Source organism: Bos grunniens, chromosome 25 (genome assembly GCF_055505025.1).
Source record: "Bos grunniens cultivar Pamir isolate PY7600 chromosome 25, Bosgru_T2T1.0, whole genome shotgun sequence".
Lineage (NCBI taxonomy): Eukaryota > Metazoa > Chordata > Mammalia > Artiodactyla > Bovidae > Bos > Bos grunniens.
This window is the reverse complement of record NC_141189.1, coordinates 36,350,522-36,372,463: the sequence shown is the minus strand read 5'-3', so window position 1 is coordinate 36,372,463 and position 21,942 is coordinate 36,350,522. Positions and strand designations below refer to the sequence as shown.

Here is a 21,942-nt window from a genome sequence, read left to right as displayed (position 1 = left end):
CCCAGTTATCACTGCCTGAACTTTGAGACACGTGAGGTCCAGAGTCTCTCATCACTGATGTCCTCATTAAATTTCTCTTAAAATAGACACCCTTCCGAAGCAGCAGCTCTCACAGGGTCAAGGACTGTCACTCATCTTTCCTCCGTAACAGAACTACTGTGGCATTCTGAGTTTATCTGACGATATAATCAATAAACATCTCAGCGTGTACCTGGGGCTGGGTCATCCTCTGGGTACTAGAGACACAGTCTGGACAAAGATAAAGTCCTCAGGAAACCTCAAGAGAGAGCTCGATAAGGAGAGTGCAATCATATGAAATGGTAGGAAGGAGATGGTATGTGAAGAGGGAAAAAGGAGTGGTATGGTGGTGGCCGTGGTGGCATCAAGAAATGTGGGGTAAAATTGAGAGGAAAAACCTTGGAAGGAGGAGGTGATGTTGGAACCAAGAATTAGATTAGGGAGTCGACGTTTAGAGACTGGACAAAGGTGAGAATCTTTATCACTAAGAGGCGGTGGTCAGAGGTGGCTGGAGGAAATGAGGTCTGTCGGTCTCAGACAGCGAAGATCTAGGTCAATAAATTCATCTTTGGCAATCAAGCCAGTACAATATCCCCATCATTTTTTTTTTCCCTTTAAAAAATGTACATCTCTCTCCAAGTTCTTGCCAGTTCTTTCCACACATCCTCCTCGGACCTGTAACGGCCTAGAAACTTCTGGGTAATTTGGATTTGACTAAAACTTTTGTACCATGACGTTATGTAAAGAGATTCAATTATGGTGCGCAATGTTTTGTGAGTAACTGCCGCCCATAAAAAGTTAATTAATCAGGGCTGTGTCAATTTCCTTGTGCCATGTCAATTTGCTGCCAGGTAATTAATCACTAATCACCCACCAAACAGCAGGCGGGGGTGGGGGGAAGCATCCTCGAGCCATTTATTGTCTTTCTCCAAATAAATGGCACGTGCAGCCGGCAAGAAACACATCTTGCCTTTCATAATATTTTTATCGACACTTTTGCAAGTTGTAATAGACTGCACCAACAAGCAGCTGCAGTTCAATGGAATATGAATATTAAAGAAACAAATGAGCAGAGATTTATAGGACATTGCGTTTCTGTTATGTCAGTTTTGAGATTAAACCGAGCAAATGAACAGTGAAAAATTACTCTTCCATGTGGAGAATGGTGATTAGACTTGTACATTAATTAGAAATTTTTGTTTTCCTATTCAATGCATTTCAAATGAGGATGTCCTGTAAGAAACTGTTTGTCCAAAACGTAGATTTATTCACTTCTAAACAGCAGTGTTTAATATCAACATGCATTTTAAAATGAAACAAGAGCCGATCCCAAATGTGAGTTTCAGGGATGAATAGATGTGCGTATGAAAACCAGAGAGTCCAACAAATTAAGTGGCCATTTTGGTCTTTTTGTCAATGACTGCCTGAATGCAAGACTCCCTTCTTACTCCTAAACCTGGAAATGACTGAATTTTAACAAAACTGAAAGCCTTTCCATTTTTACTTTGACCTAGAACCAAATGTGGTCCATCATATTAAGTTTTCCATTTGGTCTTATTTAAAGACAGTGACCTTACTGTGTATACATTTTGTGTTACAAACCAATTTGATGTATCTTTCTTTGAGATCTGTCCTGCAAATTGCAAACATTTTTTCGCCATGTGGAAAATAAGTCATCAGGTTTTTATGTGGGCTTTTTTGGACAATGCGTTGTGATGTTTATCACACAGTGCTCTGCCTGTGAAATTGAGCCATCTCCGGTTGTTTATTTCACCTCGGTATGTTACCTATTATGCCACTTCTTAATTTATGGTCCAGCTCATGGAACGGGAGTTCCCTCGAGGGGAATCCTGCAGAACCGTGAACCTGCTGCTGAAACCGCATCTGTACCCCCAGAATTGTGTAAGTGAATATTTCCTACCATAAATTACCCGCGGAATAATTCAACCCCCAAATGAGCAGGAACATCTCTGTCTTAAAACATTTCAGGGGTGGGGGAGGGGGAAGGTGGCATTCACGAAGCAAAAAAGAGGAAGAACAAAGAGAGAGCTTCCCCCACCCCCATCCATCCTAAACAGCACACCTTTTCAGGGCATCTGGCAACCTCATGCAAATTCAAACCCACGCACAAATGCAAAGAATAATTGCCCGTTAAAGCAGTTGTATATTTTTATGGTTTTGATGCAGAGTCTGCCCCCCCGTCGGGTTTTGCATCTGCTGTTCTTTCATCTCTCCCAGAGCTCTAAAACTTTAATATGCAGTTTATAACCCTCAAGTATTTTCCATGGGTTTTGTTGTGTTCCTTCTCTTGGGATTTCCCGGCTTGCTGAGATGATCTCATTTGTGTTTATTTTCGAAGGTAAGCACCACATTCGTAAAAGAGACAGAGGGAAGGGCTCACGCGTTCGTCGCTGTAAATACATTGAACTCGAAGCTGCTCGGAGGTGGGAGGTGGGGGCGTCTGTCTTGCGGGGGAGACAGGCAATAAGCAGTTGACACTTTGGTAAATGGCCCATTTGTCTGGTTGATACACCCACACATCTTCCCTTTAAAAATGTTGATTTGCCTTGATACTTGGGCACATCACAGCATGCCTCTGGTTACATCCCTGAAGTTTCCGTTTCATTGAGTTCAGCGGTGGAGAACTCCTTATTCCTAAGAGCTGAGACGGTTGCTCTGCTAACCTCGTCCCTCTCTGCTCTGGATATAAATCTAGCTGAAGGTTGGGAGTGGGTGGGCTGCGGATGTCGAGGTGTCAACAAGATGTGCAATTGGCATTTGCTCCAGAAGCTCAGGCCCTGTTTTCTTGGAGAGAAACTCATTTTTAGCTTATGAGCTAAATCCAATTTTCATTGCAGTGATACCAGATTTTTCACTTTGATTCATGCTGGAGCAGGTTAAAGAAGGAACGTTCCCAGTATAATGAACCTGTGCTTTTTTTTCCCCCTCCCTTGTCTCCCTCATGCCAAGAACTAAGGATTTATTTGGTACCCACGAAGAAGCCTGAATACTTTCCATTGTTTGCCATTGATGGTCTGTTTACATGCTTATTAACTTGAAGTTCAACTAGAAAAAAAAAAAATCAAACTCCAGCGTTGGGGTTCAGAAATGCCTCTAATTTGGTGTCTTTTCTTTCAAACATTGTTCTTTAATTAACAAAGAGGCATTTACAAATATTGGACAGGGTGACAGGTGAATGACTTTTATTAGCATCGATTTACTCTGTTTTGGTAGTGGAGAGGACATTGTGCGTTTCCCCTTGGCCTTTTGCATTGGATTTATTAAACACGTGTTGCCCACTTCCTACATGAAAACTCCTGAACTGGGATATTGATAGATGACATAACTTTCAGCAAAAGAGACAAGTCATGCTGCAATGTAAACACATAATTAAGATGTCTTCTTATTACCAAACCCAAGTTCATGTGACCAAAGCACAGTGAGACCAAACAATACCTAAATGTCAGAGTTTGGGTGCAGGAAAGGTTTATTGGCCTGCAGGGTGATGCAAGGAGAGGGATGACTCAAAACACCCCGAATTCTCTGAAGGGCTTCAGCAAAGCATTTTTAAAGTCAAGGCAAGGGAGGCGCTTGGTCGGTTGTTGCAAGCTTCTTGATGTCAGAATCCTTTGTTCTTGTAACTCTCCATGTAGGTCTGATCACTATATTCCTGTAAACCTCCAACAAGACAAATGTTACTCTCTGTTTTGCAACTTTTTATCTCCATGTGAATGGAAAAGTGTTATACCCTTAAAGATGAGAGCCTTGAGAATGGGCAATCCTATTTTAGGCTATAGGCAACATATAGGAAAGTCTGATGGCTCAGCGGATAAGAGAATCTGCTTGCAATGCAGGAAACACAGGATTTGAGTTTGATCCCTGGGTCTGGAAGATCCCCTGGAGGAGGAAATGGCAACCCATTCCAGTATTCTTGCCTGGGAAATCCCATGGACAGAGAGGAGCCTGGCGGGCGGCAGTTCATGGAGTCACAAAGAGTCAGACACAACTGAGCGACTTAGCACAGCGCAGTACATTCTTTTTACATGGTTCAAGGATAAAGCCATTTTAGTTTTGTTTAACCTATATCCAAATCACCTAAGTATACGTTTCACATATGCAGTTAACCATGCTCTATAAGCCAGGAGACCTGGTAGGCAAGTAAAAATAAATAGATCAGCTCCTACCATCCCACCAGGGTCTAAAGGAAGCTTGACAAACAGTTGTGGTGTTTTGCCCTTGAATTTGACCATTTATCTTAGTTGCAAGACAAGAGAGCCACACTGTCCTGAGCCAGCCATAGGGGGGATGTCCTCTCATGGAGACAGGAAGAAACACAGAAGGCACAGCTGTCAGTCAGGCAAGGCAGGGATTATAAGGATTGCTGTTTTCCAGTGTTCCTTGTTGCACACATTCATTGCATAAAGACTCAGATTTGCTGGGTTGCTAGGGAGCTCCACGTGGGGCTGTGTGCAAGAAGCAACGTGACCAAATACCTTTTACTGACCAGATGGGTACCACCTGTCTGGGTGTGGGGGGAGTTTGAGCTCAACTTCTCTGAGAACGAGAAACCAATCTCCAAACCCTAATGCTGTGCAGCAATAAAGGTGAATTTAAGTGAATGAGGGTGGGCAATAATTCCCAGCGCAGAGCATTTACCCAAATCATCTCCCTTTTCATCAGAATCACACATATTCCAAGTCTGGTTGCTATTTTTGGGTCAGGAGTGTAGCAGTTTTTATAAAGATGACTGAGATCTCATGTATTATTTGCACACTGTATTTCTGCAAATCTTGGGCAGCATGCTTTTTATAAAGGACAGGGTTATGGTCCTTTTAAAAGAGACAAACATGGGTTCATCATCAAAGCATGTCCAGGCATAGTATTAGGTAGCTGATACCTTGCTGTGCTAGGCAATTTCCTAAATCAAAGAGCAGAACAGATGGAAAACACTGCCCGCATGGAGCTTGCATTTTAGCTATGGAGAGAGTATTTTTTTCCCTTCATATCTGTGATCCAAGTTACTTGATTGCTAGTACACCCAGGAAGATTTGGGGTAGGCTTCTTCAGAAAGAGATTACAAAATAAAAGGGAGGGAGGGAGGAATGGATGCCTAATCCATTCTGTGTACCTTGACACCGAATTCAATCTCAGTTTTGGATGAAATAGAAAAGAATAGCTTTATTGCTTTGTCAGGCAAAGAGGGCCACAGCGTTTTGCCTTCAAAACTGTGTGTCCTGACCCGGAGGGGATGGTGAGGAGTTTTATGGTAATGGTTCAAAGAGGAGGAAAGCCTGACTAGCTCCTGGACATTCTTCTGATTGGTGGTGAAGCAAGTGGAAGTCAGCATCACCAGTCTTCTATTTCCAACTGGTCTGGGGTCTGTGTGCTGGTGGGCAGCATGCAGTTAACTTCTCCCACCTGGTGGGGGTTTCAGAATCTGCAAAACAACTCAAGGATATTATTAAGTGTACCCCTTAAGGAGGATCCGAGACCCTACCCCCGCAAGGCTACACTGCTGTTTCTTGGCTGCTGCTGCTTTGTCTCTGCATCCCCTCCCTTCCCTAATTAGCAACTGTTTGAACCTGCCTGTTGGAACTCAGGGAAAGTCTTGGAGGCTGAATGTAGCCGATTTCCTGTAATCAAGGAACGGGAAACACAGAAAGGCTTTTGTGCCCAGGAGCCCCACTGGGTCCTGTTTGGTTTCAGGAATGAGGGAGGGAGGGAGAGAAGAGGGGAAGAGAAGGGAATATTCATCAATGACAGTGATTAACTAGAGACTTCATGAAGAGACCCCTTGGCCAGCTCTAGACGGCAACAAGAAGGGATAGCTGAGCAGACATCCACCTGGGAGGCTTACATGCATGCTCCTGTAACAGGAAGCCCCTGTTAAAATTTGTTGTGGTTGCTCAGTCACTAAGTCATGTCCAACTCTTTGCAACCCCATGGACTGCCGGCTCCCCTGTCCTTCACTGTCTCCTGGAGTTTGCTCAAATTCATTCCTGAATATTCATTGGAAGGACTGATGCTGAAGCTGAAGCTCCAACACTTTGGCCACCTGATGCAAAGAACTGACTCATTAGAAAAGGCCTTGATGCTGGGAAAGATTGAAGGCAGGAGAAGGGGGCAACAGAGGATGAGATGGTTGGATGGCATCACTGACTCAATGGACATGAGTTTGAGCAAACTCCAGGAGACGGTGGAGGACAGAGAAGCCTGGTGTGCTGCAGTCCATGAGGTCGCAAAGAGTCAGAGATGACTGAGCATATGAACAATGACAACATGTCCATTGAGTTGGTGATGCCATCCAACCATTTCCCCCTCTGCTGCCCCCTTCTCCTTTTGCCTTCAATTTTTCCCTGCATCAGGGTCTTTTTCCATTGAGTCAGCTCTTCTCATCAGGTGGCTCCTTATCTTACCTGAGGGCACTTGGCCTCCCAGGAAGTTGATGTGCAGTCCTTCCCTTGCTCCTTTAACAACCAGAATCTCTTTAATGTGCCCTGCTTGGAGTAGCCCAAAGAGCTTGGTATGAAGACCTGCAAATCCCTTATCCTGCATTGAAAAGGCTATTTTCTCCCTGCAGCAAAGAGGGGTACACAGCGGCATCCTGGCTTTCCCCTTCTAGCAGCTTGCATTCCCCTCGCTCTACTGCCGAGCTTCTGTTTCATGTTCTATCTCAACATCTAAATCCTCCAAGAATTATTGTAAAACCTGCTTGTCGCTGAGAGGGATCTTGTCTGGCTCACTCCGTGCCGCAGCCAACGATAATGAATGGGTCAGCATAATTACTGCGTTTCCTCACACAGGCAACCAGCTGCTCTGCCAGATTGTGAATTTTTCATTTGCTTTATTTCAAAATCCAGGGTGTTCCTCCGCAAACTTAATATTTGAACTGTGGCAAGATCGCGTTAGAATCAAAGGCTCACTCGTTCCTTTTCTCCCCAGTGTTGAAGCCAACATCTCCTATCTCACAACTCTAGGCCTTTTAGGATATTTGGATTGCCCCGCTTTCCCCATTGAGGTTGATACCTCTTGGCAATTTCAAGGATAGTAGTTGGGCTTCCCAGGTGGCACAGGGGTGAAGAATCCACCCGCCAGTGCAAGAGATGCAACAGACGCGGGTTCTGTCTCTGTGTTGGGAAGATCCCCTGGAGGAGGTAGTGGCAGCCCACTCCAGTATTCTTGCCTGGAGAATCCCATGGACAGAGGAGCCTGGAGGGCTACAGTCCATGGGGTCGTGAAGAGTCACACTCAACTGAGCGACTGAGCACAGCTGAAACACCAGCTAAGAAACATGGATGCGGAGGGGCTGGCAAGCTGAGAGTTAAGTAATGCTATATGATTTGTCTTGACTGACAATTTTTTTAAAAAGATTAAGAAATAACCTGGATGGTCTTCTGGGACATAAAGGACATAAAGAGAAAGATAAAATCATTCTGGCTTTGTTCTACCATCCTGGCATTTTACTAGCATCATCAGAGAAGGATATGGTAGAATCCAAGAAACAGGCTGGCTATTGGCTATTCAAGAACACACGAAGAATTCCAGAGGGTAGTCAGTCTGTCTTCAGCTTCCAGGTCAAGAGTTATAGTCCAGTCTGTGCAATCCCATGAATATAGGATTGGGAATAACTGCTGTGGGAAATTCCACTTTCTTCCCTCCCCAGCCTCCTGCCACTGACATGCAGTTACAAACCTACTGTCCAAGAACTCTGGAACTAAGGGGAGCTGATGGAGTGAAAGGCTTCTACTCTTTTTCTTTATTTTTTCTCTTTTTATTGAAGTGCTGATTTACAATATTGTGGTAATTTATGCTGTACAGCAAAGTTATTCAGTTACACACGTATTCTTTTTCATATGTTTTACAAATATTTTTTCTCTTTCCTTTTATTTTTTTTAAACTATGAAAGCATGATAACACAATTACAAGAGACTTGGAAAATACAGAACAAAATTACATATAGTTCCACTATATGTTACGATTATTTTTTAAAGTAGATAAATTAATATTTTTATTTGGAGTTTCCATATCAAACTCAAAAATTGATAGAATGAATAGACAAAAGAGTAGAAGGATACAGTAGACCTGAAAAGCACCATGAACCAATTCAACATAATGAAGATTTATACAATTTTCACACAACACCAGGATACAAATTCTATTCAAGTTCCCATAGACTATAAACTAGGAGACATTGGAACATATCCAGGGACCTAAAACAAGGTGCAAAAAAATTTCATGGTGTAAAGTAATTGGAGTCCTACAGAGTCTGTTTTCTGATATTCTTTTTAAATTTTTTTTCCATTATGACTTATCACAGGACACTGAATATAGTTCCCTGTGCTATACAGAGGACCTTGGTGTTTATTCATTCTTTATATAAAACCTTACATCTCCTAACTCCCACCTCCCTGTCCATCCCTTTCTGAACCCCTTCCCCCTGGGCAAGCACCTGTCTGTTCTGTTCTCTATGTGGAGGGCTTCCACTCTTGAACATGATGGCAGGGAGGAAGGCTGTTTGGATGTAGACAGAGGCAACTTTAAGATAATATGACACACAACACCCTGTGAGAGGTTAGGAATTCTGCAAAATACATGCTCTGGGAGAGGGCAGCTTGGATGTGTTGCCTTGCCTCTGGGAAAGAGCCTCCTGGGCTGAGGCCTCTCTGAGCCTTTATCTTCCTATCTGACCAAGAGAAGCTGGGTCCTTCCCAGCCTTGCACATTGCTACCAACACTGTCTAAAATCCCAAGAGAGACTGAACAGGGGAGACAGGGCTGTGGACACGAGGAAACCCATCCTGGTTCTTGTTCATTCCACCTGTCTCCCTCTCTAATGGGAGATACTTCAAGCTCCTGTTAGGCAAACAGGGTGAGAGGAGAAAAAGGATCAAGGAGAGAATGGATAGTCCGTCAGTCATTTGGTTGGACCACATCCCAGGGCTTCATTCACTGGTCTTTAAGTCATCTAGAATCAACTGTGTCCAATATCTAGAACCTACTGTGGACAAAATCAGGGGGCTTCTGCTGACATGGGGGGGATGCATGGGGAAATGCAAGGATGAATGGGATACGGTGGGGCCCCTCAAGAAGCTGGCTGATGAATAGAAGAAGTAAACATAATAAATAAGTGATTTTCTTCTCCAGACCAGTACCCACGAGAGGCTGGGTATTCTTTGAACTAGAGTTCCGGGAGAAATGAAGTCTGGGATTGCTGCATTAATGGTGTTAATGCACTTCCCTTGGGTTTCCCAGGTGGTGCTAGTGGGAAAGAACCCGCTTGCCAATATAGGAGACAGAAGAGATGTGGGTTTGATCCTTGGTTTGGGAAGACACCCCCGTAGAAGGAAATGGCAACTACTCCAGTATTCTTTTTTTTTTTTTTATATAGTTTATCTATGTTTATTTTCAATTAACAGAGTATTTTAGTTAGGCTCAGTTTTAAAAAATGACTATTTTTTTGCTCACATCAAATCTTAAGGACTGATTGTGAGTCTCTCTTTGTTAGATTTCTTTTTTTTCCATTTTATTATTTTTAATATAAATTTATTAATTTTAATGGAGGCTAATTACTGTATAATATTGTATTGGTTTTGCCATATATCAACATGAATCTGCCATGGGTGTACACGGGTTCCCCATCCTGAACCCCCCTCTCAACTCCCTCCCCATACCATCCCTCTGGGTCATCCCAGTGCACCAGCCCCGAGCATCCTGTATCATGCATTGAACCTGGACTTACTCCAGTATTCTTGCCTAGGAAGTCTCATGGACAGAGGAGCCTGGCAGGCTATAGTTGAAAAGAGTCAGACATAGCTGAAGCAACTTAGCACGCGTGCACGCACTTCCCTTACCTTAAGACTTTCTGAGCCTCTAATATATTAATAGATCTCCTGGGACAGTGGCTTTCCAAATGTATTTTCCTAAAAGAGCATCCCCTCCATGGGATTCACTGCAGGTAACAGTGCCTACTGAGAGTGGGATGGGACTGGCATGACCAGCATGGTGAGAGCCTGTGATTCAGGACTAGAAAGAGCAGCAAGGTGGGGTGATGTCCTCAGGTTTCATGGACCTGATGCATTAGGATTTGCAGACATCCTAGGAGGAAGCGCATCCCAGGCAGAGAAAGCTGTGTTAATTATAATGGGTCTCGAGCATCAGGCTTACTTTCCCTCCTGACTCTTGACCAAGTCACTTGGCTCAGAGAATTTCCACACCACCACCCCTGGGAAGATAACCCTGCCCACACTTTCTTTTTCAGAGTTGAGTCCTCATACTTCTCTGTAGTTATGGTTGTTGTATAAATGGTTTTATAAGCTATGTAAATGGATAGGGGGCTGATGGGATCTTAGTAGTGATTTGTCCATAGGAGCATGAGGGGTCTGTACACGTCTGATGCATACACTTGTCTGTAGGTACAGTATATTTCAATTAAAACATTTTAACCAGCAATATAGGCTCATAAAGACTCCCCCCCATGGCTCAGCAGTAAAGAATCCATCTGCCAATGCAAGAGCCACAGGAAACTCGAGTTCTATCCCTCAGTCGGGAAGATCCCCTGGAGAAGGAAATGGAAACTCGAGTTCTATCCCTCAGTCGGGAAGATCCCCTGGAGAAGGAAATGGAAACTCGAGTTCTATCCCTCAGTCGGGAAGACCCCCTGGAGAAGGAAATGGAAACTCGAGTTCTATCCCTCAGTCGGGAAGACCCCCTGGAGAAGGAAATGGAAACTCGAGTTCTATCCCTCAGTCGGGAAGACCCCCTGGAGAAGGAAATGGAAACTCGAGTTCTATCCCTCAGTCGGGAAGACCCCCTGGAGAAGGAAATGGAAACTCGAGTTCTATCCCTCAGTCGGGAAGACCCCCTGGAGAAGGAAATGGAAACTCGAGTTCTATCCCTCAGTCGGGAAGACCCCCTGGAGAAGGAAATGGCAACTCGAGTTCTATCCCTCAGTCGGGAAGACCCCCTGGAGAAGGAAATGGAAACTCGAGTTCTATCCCTCAGTCGGGAAGACCCCCTGGAGAAGGAAATGGCAGCTCTCCCAGTATTCTTGCGTGGGTAATCTCATGGACAGAGGAGCCTGGCAGGCTACAGTCTGTGGGGTCACAAAAGAGTCAGACATGACTTATTCAACTGAACAAGAAGCAACCCTAGATACCTAAAGGAAAATATGGGGAAAAAAGTAAAACAGAGTGGAGAAAAGCTATGAGTAGACAAGTAACATTTTCTCATGAAGTTTAGCCTCAGAGATAACTAAGAACACATTGAAGTATGTATGTATTTGTACATTATATACATATGCACGTATATATAAATAGACACGTATACATATTCCCGCACACATGCACACATACGTGTGATACACACTAACGCCCACGAATATTTTATATACACATATATACATAATCAGGCTTCCCTTGTGGCTCAGCTGGTGAATCCAACCTGAGTTTGATCCCTGGGTTGGGAAGATCGTCTGGAGAAGGGAACGGCTACCCTCTCCAGTATTCAGGCCTGTAGAATTCCATGGACTGAATAGTCCACAGGGTCACAAAGAGCCGGACACAACTGAGCAACTTTCACTTCACTCTACATAATCACTTACACATGTACACATACTTATGTGTATGTGTACATATACACCTATGCATATTGCATGTTCATCCACATATGTATCATGCACAGTACCTATATTGGCCAGGTATGCATGTTAATAGGCAGATGTGAGAACCCAGTACACACACATCTTGCAGTCTACCTTTTTAAAAAGTTAAGTTTATGCAGTGAGCATTTCCCCTGTTAGTAAGAATCGTTTGTGGGTGTTTGTCCTAGATATTGGTCCCAGGGATCACTGACTGCGTTAACCCATCCTCTGTGGAATTGAACCTTGGTCTCATCCCTCCAGCCTGCCTTTAGAAGTCTGACTCCTGGAAGGAAGGGGTGTGGGTGTCCGGCCCTGGCCTACCGGGAGCAGGGTCCTGAGTGTGTGTGTTGAGTGGGGACGGTTCCCCCAGAGGCAGGCGCGATCTGAACCTTCTGTTCTCTCCTCTCACCCACAGTGCCCGGCTTCCCGTATCCAGCCGCCACGGCCGCGGCCGCCTACCGAGGGGCGCACCTGCGTGGCCGTGGCCGCACCGTGTACAACACCTTCCGGGCCGCGGCGCCCCCGCCCCCAATCCCAGCCTACGGCGGGTAAGTGGGGAGCCCCCCACCGCGGGCGGGCCTCCCGCCCCAGCACGCCAGCCCTCGCCCGGATCCCTGCGTGCGATGGAGTGCATGCCCGCCTTGACCGCCCCTCCGGAACCGCCCAGCATGCAGCCCGCCCGCTTGCAGTACAGCACCTTGCAGAGTCTTGAAAAATGAGTGTAATTTGTCTTGTCATGCTTGGTGCCTTTAAGCATTCTACATGTCACATGTTGTTATGGAAATTCTCTCTGAGACTGAATGCTGGAGAACAGAGAAATGGTTACAGCCCAAGACGTCTTTCTGATGATTGCAAACATCTGGTGATTAAGGAGGTTGGATCACATACTCCCCTTGAGTCTCTCTGTTGGGGGTACCGGGAGGGTTTAAGACGGGAAAATCACCAGGGTGGCCTTGTCCCCCTCCCCAAAGATATCCTGTGCTTCAAAGTGTATGAATCTTTGGCCCAGAAGAGAAAATTAGGTGAGGAGGTGTACTCTTGAAGCTCAAAGAAATTGCAATTGACTCATTGCATGGGATTTTTCCAAAATAGTTTGCTTTCCTTTTTCCCTCTTTGAGAAGTTGTTTGTAGATTAATTTGTTCCCCATGGCCCATTTGGTCTTTCTCTGCATGGACTTTGCTGTTGCCAAGTGAATCTCAAGGAATGGTGGTGAATGCTATTTAAAAAAAAAAAAATGGTACTGGTATAATGGGCTGCAGTTTCGAAGTGCTACCCTTTCTGCTTTGCTATTAGGAATCTTCCTGGTACATTCTGGGTCCCTGGCGTGCTGTTAGGAATCCTTCTAGAATATTAGAATATTCTGGCCCCCTGGAGTCGGAGAGAGGGAAGTCCCTAAAGCAGTAGTCCTCACAGGACACTGGGAAAGTCTGGAGACCTTTTGGGTTGTTGTGATAGCATCTACTGGGTGGATGTTGTGATAGCATCTACTGGGTGGAGGCTGGGGATGCTGCTAAAAATCCTACAGAACACAGGATGGCCCCCAGTCCAGCCCCCAACACAAAAAGTAACCAAGACCCAAATGTGGCTTTCCCAGCGGCTCAGTGGTAAAGAACCTGCCTGCCAATGCAGAAGACTCAGGTTTGATCCCTGGGTTGGGAAGAGCCCCTGGAGGAGGACATGGCAACCCACTCCAGGATTTTTGCCTGGAAAATCCCACAGAGGAGCCTGGAGGGCTACAGTCCATGCGATTGCAAAGATCTGGACACAACTGAAATGACTGAGCACACACACACACAAGGAAAGCTCAGCGATACCCAGCACAGTCTGGCACAAGTCTTCTCTGGTCAAGGACTAGGCTTTCTGGTCTCTAGAAAGAATCTAGTTATATTCAGGATTGTGTGAAAGGATTAAATGCATTTTCTATAGCTCTTCAGCTTATCTGTCTTTTAGAAAACCTGAATAAGCCTAGATCATGTCTATTATGTTGATGACAAAGGGAGACGCTCTTTGTTCATTATTTATTCATATCTCACCCATTCCAGCGTAGAGCATTTGAAGTGTTTTAAAAACAAATGCTCAGAAATAAAGTTAAGGATATTAAGAAATGAGACCCAATGAAATCATCAGGAAGGGGAAATAAAAGCAGAGAAATAAGGCAATGTCCATCATTTCTTAAATAATCATTAGACTTAGATTAATTCTGAGCTTCTTAGGGCAACTCTGAGCTGCTACTGCAAAAAAGCGTTTTTTTTTTTTTGTTGGGTTTTTTTTACTGAAAAGGTGGAGGATCATAACAAACCAAGGATGAATTGACCTTAAATTCTCACAGTCCTCCAAAATAATACATCTGCACGTCCTAAGCCTTTTATATCTGACCATGTGTTGTGAGGAATCATTGGTTACATAGTGATTATCTCCCGTCCACGGTATTGAGCCCACTTTATAGATCCAGAAAGGCAGAAACTAAGATTTATCATTGCCAAGGTCACATAGTGAGTAATGAAGAAAAGAAAGAATTACCCTCTGGGCTCATGTGATGACTGAAGCAAGATTCATAAGCCATACATGTAAAATTGCATATTTATATCATATTAGTTTGTCTGAAAATCATTTTCTTACCTCAGAAGATGGAAATTGTCGCTTTCGGTCTATGTACCCTTGATATCTCATTACTATATCAGACAGAAAAATAAAATAAAATTATATGGCTTATCCTCATATGAGCAATTTATTTTTAAAAATCTCTGAATAACACACCTGCTGTAAAATTGAAATTTGCTAACTTGTAATGAACTTGCTCTTTGCTAGGAATAACCAGGCATAACTAATGAATGCCACGTTTGCCAGGGACTTAGGTGACTCCAAGCGATAAAACACATTGTTGGTGACTGCTTTGTACATGATTTCATTTTAATATTCCAGCCATCTTCCTAATCATTTTGGTTGTAATGGTAGATTGTACCTCTTTGCTGGCAATATTATGGCTGGAATTCTGAAATCATACTTAGTAGAAAGATAAAATTCTCAAGACAGGAGGACTAGAACATTTAGAAAGGCTAGGGATGTGTATGCTCGTGTCTGCATGTTTTATTAGAGCAGAGTACTGGTCAAAAGAAGGAAATTCAGCCAGTTGCCTGGGTGTTTTGCTGGATTATAAACTGCCTGGAGTGCACTGATTATAAATTGCCTGGAGTACATTGGTACCAAGTGAAAAAGTGTGAACTCAGCATCTTCCGTGAAGGCTCCTTTTCCTTCATTGTCTTAAGCTGAAGGAGTCCATAGGAGGAGGGGCAGAAGGAGCAGTTTATCCTTAAAAAAAGAGCACCAAGGAGGACACAGAGCAGACCTTGGCTGGAGTGGAGAGCCCTGATCTGTGTTGACTGAAGCAAGTAGCAGAGAGGTTGCAAAACCCACGTCTCTTTCCAGGAAGTGACGTCATCAGGATTCAGGTGTTCCCGGGGATGGTGTGGGTTTCCTGCAGTTTTTCATCTTCAGGGTCCTTTGGTTTCCCAGTTTCTAGATTTGACTCTCTTTCTTGCAGTCCAGTTCAGCTTAACATTGCCTCTCTCAGCTCCATGAGCTGAGGATGCTAAGGCAGATGGCACCTTTGAAGGAGTTTCTTACAGGCAGGCACAGGGAACACCATAGATGCTAACAGTTTTAACACATGTGGACATGGTAAGATAGGCTTTTGAGGCAGTGTTGTTGTTCAGTCACTCTGTCGTGTCCGACTCTTTGTGACCCCATGGACTGTAGCACGCCAGGCTTCCCTTGTCCTTCACTATCTCCCAGAGTTTGCTCAAACTCATGTCCATTGAATTGTTGATGGCATCCAAACATCTCATCCTCTGTCGCCCCCTTCTTCTAAATCAATTACACTTCAATTAAAATTTTTTATAATTAAAAAAAAATTAAAATCAAAAAAGGAAAGAAAACCCAATCAGGAAAAATTCCAGTCATTTCCTAAGTTGTCCTGTTAAAATCTCATTCTGTGATTTTCCTTCACATTCAGAGATCCCCTTTTTTATAAGCCATCATCTAGCAAACTGCATTTTGGGGGGAGACTTTATTATTCCCCTTGTCACCAATTGAAGACACATCCTAAACTTCTGTTTATTGTAAAGAATCAAACCTGAAAACACTGTTACTAAAATCTCAACCAAAAATGTGCCATTTATCCTGTGTCCCTATATAGCTTCTTTTTTTGTGTTTGGGGGGGGCGGGGGAGAGTTTGGAAAACATCCACAGAACCTCCATGGCCACTTTTGTGGAACCTTGGGTGACCCCTGGAAGTATCCAACATCATGGCAGTCACCCAGGAAGATTCACTCAGGGTGCCCTGGCATTCATTCATTTCCTTTTATTGATTTGGTTTTTTCCTCCACATCCTGACATTTTCTGAAGTTCCTCCCAGAGAATAAAGAACACAGGTTATGAAGAGCCTTATCTTCTCTTTCTCACATAGCTGAACAGAAAGTTATTGTGACATTAATGCATGATCATCCCTGGGGAGGGTAATTCTGCCTGGACCAGGATCACAGGAATGAGAGGAAAGCCTTAGATTGCGTTAGCTAACTCCTTATTGATTGTCAACATTAACTGAGTGAGAATGGGTGATAAGTTAGAAAGCTAATACCTACACAGTCAGTAGGATTGTTGTACTCCTATAAAGACACAAACCACCAGACAGATAAGATTGCCTCCTGCTGTTCTATCTCATACTGCCCTTGGTAGCTGACTTAATCTCTGTAGGCACAGTTGCCTTAGCAGCTGGGTAAAGACAGTACCTGCCTCTGAAGTGTTGATAGAGGATGAAGTAGGGAGATGAGTGTGAGGTTACAGCTTCATCCATTCCATCAGATGGCAGGTGTTAAGTGAACTGTGGCTACTGTAGTTGCTGTTGAGATAGGAATTGACTTTTTATTAGCTGCCCATACTCCTCTCTTTCTCAAGGTCCCCTTTTGCTTGAGTTGAACACCCACATTTCTGCATCCATGAGTTACTTACCCCTGGGCTGTGGTGGGTGGGGTGGGACTCCTGCTGTTAATTGACCTCCATCCCATGTAAGCCACAGAGATGGCTTTAGACAGAGGTACTTCAAGTGGCTAATGGAATCTGTAGATTGGAAACAAAATATTAACTAGTGAACAGTGTCAAAGAGAGTTGAAGGGACCATGTCATCCATATTTCTTCTTGCATTTGATCCCGAAGTCAGTGTCAGACACCATGTCCAGTCTGTCTTCCCAGGACTCACATTGGGGAGAAATTACCCATTGGGTGATTGTCATCTGAGGGAGCTTGTAGGCTGATGCTCTGTGGATAAAGATGGCAGGTGGAAGCATCAGAAACACATACTCCAGACTCAGTACAACACCAGATGTTACAGGACAGCGGTTAAACCATAATCCTCTCCCCCACAAAACCCTAAGAGATTGGTTTCATCAAGTTCTCATTCTTGGTTAATTAATAAACAGCACCTTATTAAGTTTTGGGTTTCCCAGGCAACGCTAAGGTAAAGAACCCACCTGCCAATGCAGGAGACATAAGAGTGGGTGTGATCTCTGGGTTGGGAAGGTCCTCTGGAAGAGGGCATGGCAACCCACTCCAGTATTCTTGCCTGGAGAATCCCCTGGACAGAGGAGCCTGGCAGGCTACAGTCCCTGGGGTCCCAAAGAATCAGACATGACTGAATCGACTTAGCACGCACATATGTATCCAGTCCTACTATGTAACAGGCATCTTTTATGAGGATAGAAATATAAAGAACCATAGGAGATTTTTAAATTATTATCTTTATTCTAAGTGAAACATCCAGCATTTTGTGATAGGTTTTCATCTTGGCTCTCGGGATATTTTTGACCAAGGTATTCTGCACTTTCTCAGGTCATTAATTATGACACACGTGTGGTCAGTTGCTCAGTCGTGTCCAACTCTTTGTGACCACATGGGCTGTAGCCTGCCAGTCTCCTCTCTCCATGCAATTTTCCAGGCAAGAATGCTGAAGTATGTTGCCATTTCCTCCTCCTGGGGATCTTCCCAACCCAGGGATTGAACCCACGTCTCTTGTGGTTCCTGTCTTAGCAGGCAGATTCTTTACCACTGAGCCACCTGGGGAGCCCTGTTATGACACATCTATGTGAAACTTCTTAGAGTTACCTCGTGAAGGTAACTCTTTTTGGAGAGTTTTGAGGAGACTATGCTCCTCTGAATGCAAAATGATATGGTGATATCCCTGGGAGAAACTTTATACAGTTGCCAGTACAAGAATGAAGCCCAAACATAGCACCATGGGGGGTGCTTTCAGGCTAGGTCCTGAAGAAACCTATGGAACTATGTGGGTGAACCTTTCTTTCTGTGAATCAACCATGCTTTCTGGTTTTAATTGATAAATATCTCATGCTCAGATGTTATTATCTGATGCTCAGGAACTTTCTCAATTAACATAAACACTTGGAACGATAGTCATTGTCACCTATTCTCAGAGTACTTTCCAGAATTCTCTCTAGCTGTTTGGCTTTATTTTTGGTTTTGCTGTGAGTTCTTGTTTAAATTCTCAGCCAGTTCTAAAATGTAACTTCTCACATTAAAGAGAAAGCCTCTTCATTGAGTGCATTATGAGACAAACACCATAAATGAGTAGTTCTTAAATTTGGGGGGAGAAGGTGGAATGTCACAGATGTCTTTGATAATCTAATTAAAAATATATTTTTTTCCCTGGGAAAATGTCAGTGTCCTCACACCACACAATGCTGTACAAATGCCAGTGAGTTTATGGACCCACCTGATATCCATTCTAAACCAGCTATGGTTTAATGCATTTGAATGCATTACAAATTTTTTTTTTTTCATTTGGAAGGGGCAGCAAGATATGCCATCATTAAATAAACTTTTCTTTAAGAATATATTGGTGGATGGGATATATTACATTATTCAAACAGATTGTATAGTCTGGGTATCCCATACTTTCTTTCCTTTTCTGTAAACTAATTTGCTGTAGTGCAATCATCCCCTGCTTGCATTCATCCAAATATTTAACTACTGTTATTACCTTTCTAAGAAAATGAGATGTGCATTCGCATTACATTCTTGCAAAAGCATATTGGGGTCCCGAAGTGATTGACAAGCAATACAATTACCTTTGCAGGCCAGACCGACCGCCTCTGCATTAAAATGGGGCTGCACCTGTTCTATGCGTGATGGTAGCTCTCTTCTCTTGTATGGGGCCATGGCTCATTTATCGAGAGCTCCATATTAGACATCATCCCCCGCCCTCCTCTCTCTTCGTTTATGTTATTTCGAGTGCACCTGTTTAGTGAGGTTTTTAAAAATATTTGAATACATTCTTGGAAACCATCATGAGTCTTTGTAAGAGCTTGCTTGAAACCAGTTCCTGTTTAGAATAGGACCTGGGCTTCCCAGGTGGCGCTAGTGGTTAAGAACCCGCCTGCTGATGCAGGAGACATAAGAGAATGGTTTTGAACCCTGGGTGGAGAGGATCCCCTGGAGAAGGGCATGGCACCCCACTCCAGTATTCTTGCCTGGAGAATCCCACGGACACAGCAGCCTGGCAGGCTATGGTCCATAGGTTCACAAAGAGTCCGAGACGACTGAAACCACTGAGCACACACACACGCTAGGAGGCTGGCCTCCAGCATTCTCTCAAATGTCATGTAAGACGACACGTGCAGGGTGGCGCTCTGTAGGGCAGTACGTTTTTTAGCTCTTGGACCAGCAGCCTCAGCTTCCCCTGGAACTTGTTAAAAATGCAAATCCTTAAACCCAACCTCCCCCTCCCTCTGCATCCAGCTCTGTTGATTCAGAACCTCTGGGCTGGGCGTGGGGCCCAGCCATCTGTGTTTTGATGGGCCCTCGAGGTGGTGCTGATGCCGGCTGAAGTCTGACCACTGCTGCCTGCCATAGCAATTAAAAGTTTGGGCTGTGAAGCCAATACAATACCAGCCAGGCTACAATCCCAGTTTTGTCAATACCTAGCTCTCTCTGTCTCACTTTTCTGATGTCAGAAGAGGCTATAATAGCATTATCCATCTCATAAGGGTATTTTGAGGACTCGGTGGGGTCATGATAACTAGGTCAGACCTAAAGGACAGTCAGGGCTTCCCAGATGGCTCAGCAGTAAAGAACCTACCTGCCAGTAGAGGAAACACAAGAGACTTGAGTTCGATCCCTGGGTGGGGAAGACCCCCTGGAAAGGGGTGAAAATCCCATGGACAGAGGAACCTGGTAGGCTATAGTTCAAAGGGTCACAAAGAGTAGGACACGACTAAAGTCACTGAGCATGCATGCATCCCTTCCCATACTCAAATCTATATTAATATTTGGTTAAATATTATTATATTGTTCACTCTTACATCACTGTCTATCTAGCCTCTTGTACTGGAGCTTCTAAGTCAGAGTCTAGTTGTGAGGAGTTGTGTTTGTTTGGGAGATCTTAGTTCCCTGGAGAGGGACTGAACCTATACCTCCTGCAATGGAAATACTGAGTCTTAAATCCCATGAACAGAGGGGCCTAGTGGCCTGCAGTCCATGGGGTCGCTAGGAGTCAGACACGACCGAGCAACTTCACTTTCACTTTTCACTTTCATGCATTGGAGAAGGAAATGGCAACCCACTCCAGTGTTCTTGCCTGGAGAATCCCAGGGACTGGGGAGCCTGGTAGGCTGCCATCTTTGGGGTCGCACAGAGTCAGAAACAACTGAAGTGACTTAGCAGCAGCCAGCAGCAACCACTGGACTTCCAGGGTATTCCCAAGGTCCAATTTTTTAATTTGATCTCCCTCCCCCTCCCCCTTTGACAGTAGTCACTGATGTTGAATAACTAGAAGAGGATTCTACCTAGAATTGCTCTGGGTCACCTCTGTCACCTCCTAATGGCCAGCCCTCCCCCTTGATGGGCAGTAGTCACTCAACAGATACTTATTTACCTCTTCAGGGTGGAAAGTGATATGTTAGCTATCAAGTGAGATATAATGTTGAGGAAGCTATTGGATACAACTTTCAGGGTGAAATGAGCCCCATTCACAAATGCCTTTCATATTTGACTGATATTTAAAATTATTGGACCAAGTGAGGATCAGAGGGTCAGAAAACGTGATGCTGGTGTTCACAGGAGGGAGGAAGAAATCCGTTTGGTGGTGGGAGATGACACTGGATAAAGCTCATAGCAATGTAATCTTTGACTAGAGCTATGACTGCAGATACCTTGGGCTTCCCAGGTAGCTCAAACAGTATAAGAGTCTGCCTGCAATGCAAGAGACCGAGTTGAATCCCTGGGTCAGGGAGATCCCCTGGAGAAGAGAATGGCAACCTACTCCAGTATTCTTGTCTGGAGAATTCCCTGGATGGAGGAGCCTGGCAGGCTACAGTCCATGGGGTCACAAAGAGTCAGACACTACTGAGAGACTGACACTTTCACCTTCTTTGCATAATCCTCCCTTGACATGGGCACTTACTCACCTCTTTCCCCATTTTGCAGCCAAAGAAGGGGCGCTCAGGTTGCTCAGATCATTAGTTCCAGGGCCCCTAGCTGCTGACTGCTGAGGCTGTGATCCAGAGGCCCATGTGTTTCCCGTCTAATTTGGCTCTCATATGGTGCTGTGCTTTTGGAGGAGGTTATGGGGAGATGAGGCTGTCCCGACACCAGGATCAGCATGTGCAAAAGGTGTGCCAGCATGAAGGAGCAGTCAGAGCTGCTCTGATCTGGCTGAATGATCAGCGCTGGGCACAGTCTTGTTGGCAGAGGCCGGCCCTGCCTTATGACCCCCGGCAGACAGTATCCTTTTATGCTGGAAGTGTTGAAAACAAAATCAAAGCCTAGCTCAGGATGCCACACACTCAGTATCTGAGATTAGGGTTTGATGCTGCTTGACAAGGGCTCTTGTGAACAGGAGCCCTTTTCGATCCAAATGAAGACAGCTGAAAGCCATGCCTACCAGCCTCCTTAGTGTGTGAAATCTCTGCACCCTGTTTAAAGACAATGGTACTTGGGGTTTAGCCCTTCAACTCGGAAAAGCTCTGAGAAGCCCATGCGGTGTTCTCCAGCAAAGCAGTGTCACTGCCGTATGTGTGTGTGCATGTGCGTGTTGTCGGTGCCTCCCTCAGCTCTCAGTGTGCTCAGCCTTCCTGTGGGTCTGCTCTGCTCCTGAAATCTGCTGAAATCCTTGGGTAATCGACATCATGTTTTCGGTTAGGACCCCAGCTCCATTCCACAGTGGGGCACATGGGTCCTTTGCCAGAATCATAAATCATCTGTAAACTCCATGGGAAGGT

The 21,942-nt window shown here is 44.6% G+C and overlaps 1 protein-coding gene across 25 annotated transcripts in view; it reads left to right on the top strand.

Annotated features, from left to right (window-relative positions):
* The window catches only part of RBFOX1 (RNA binding fox-1 homolog 1), a 2,446,597-nt gene that overhangs the window by 2,366,908 nt on the left and 57,747 nt on the right, over positions 1-21,942 (top strand). For all 25 annotated transcript variants that reach the window (XM_086375894.1, XM_086375900.1, XM_086375889.1 and 22 more), the window contains one exon: positions 12,071-12,203. In XM_086375894.1, the coding sequence (XP_086232020.1) occupies positions 12,071-12,203 (133 nt within the window). The remainder of the gene's footprint in view (positions 1-12,070; positions 12,204-21,942) is intronic.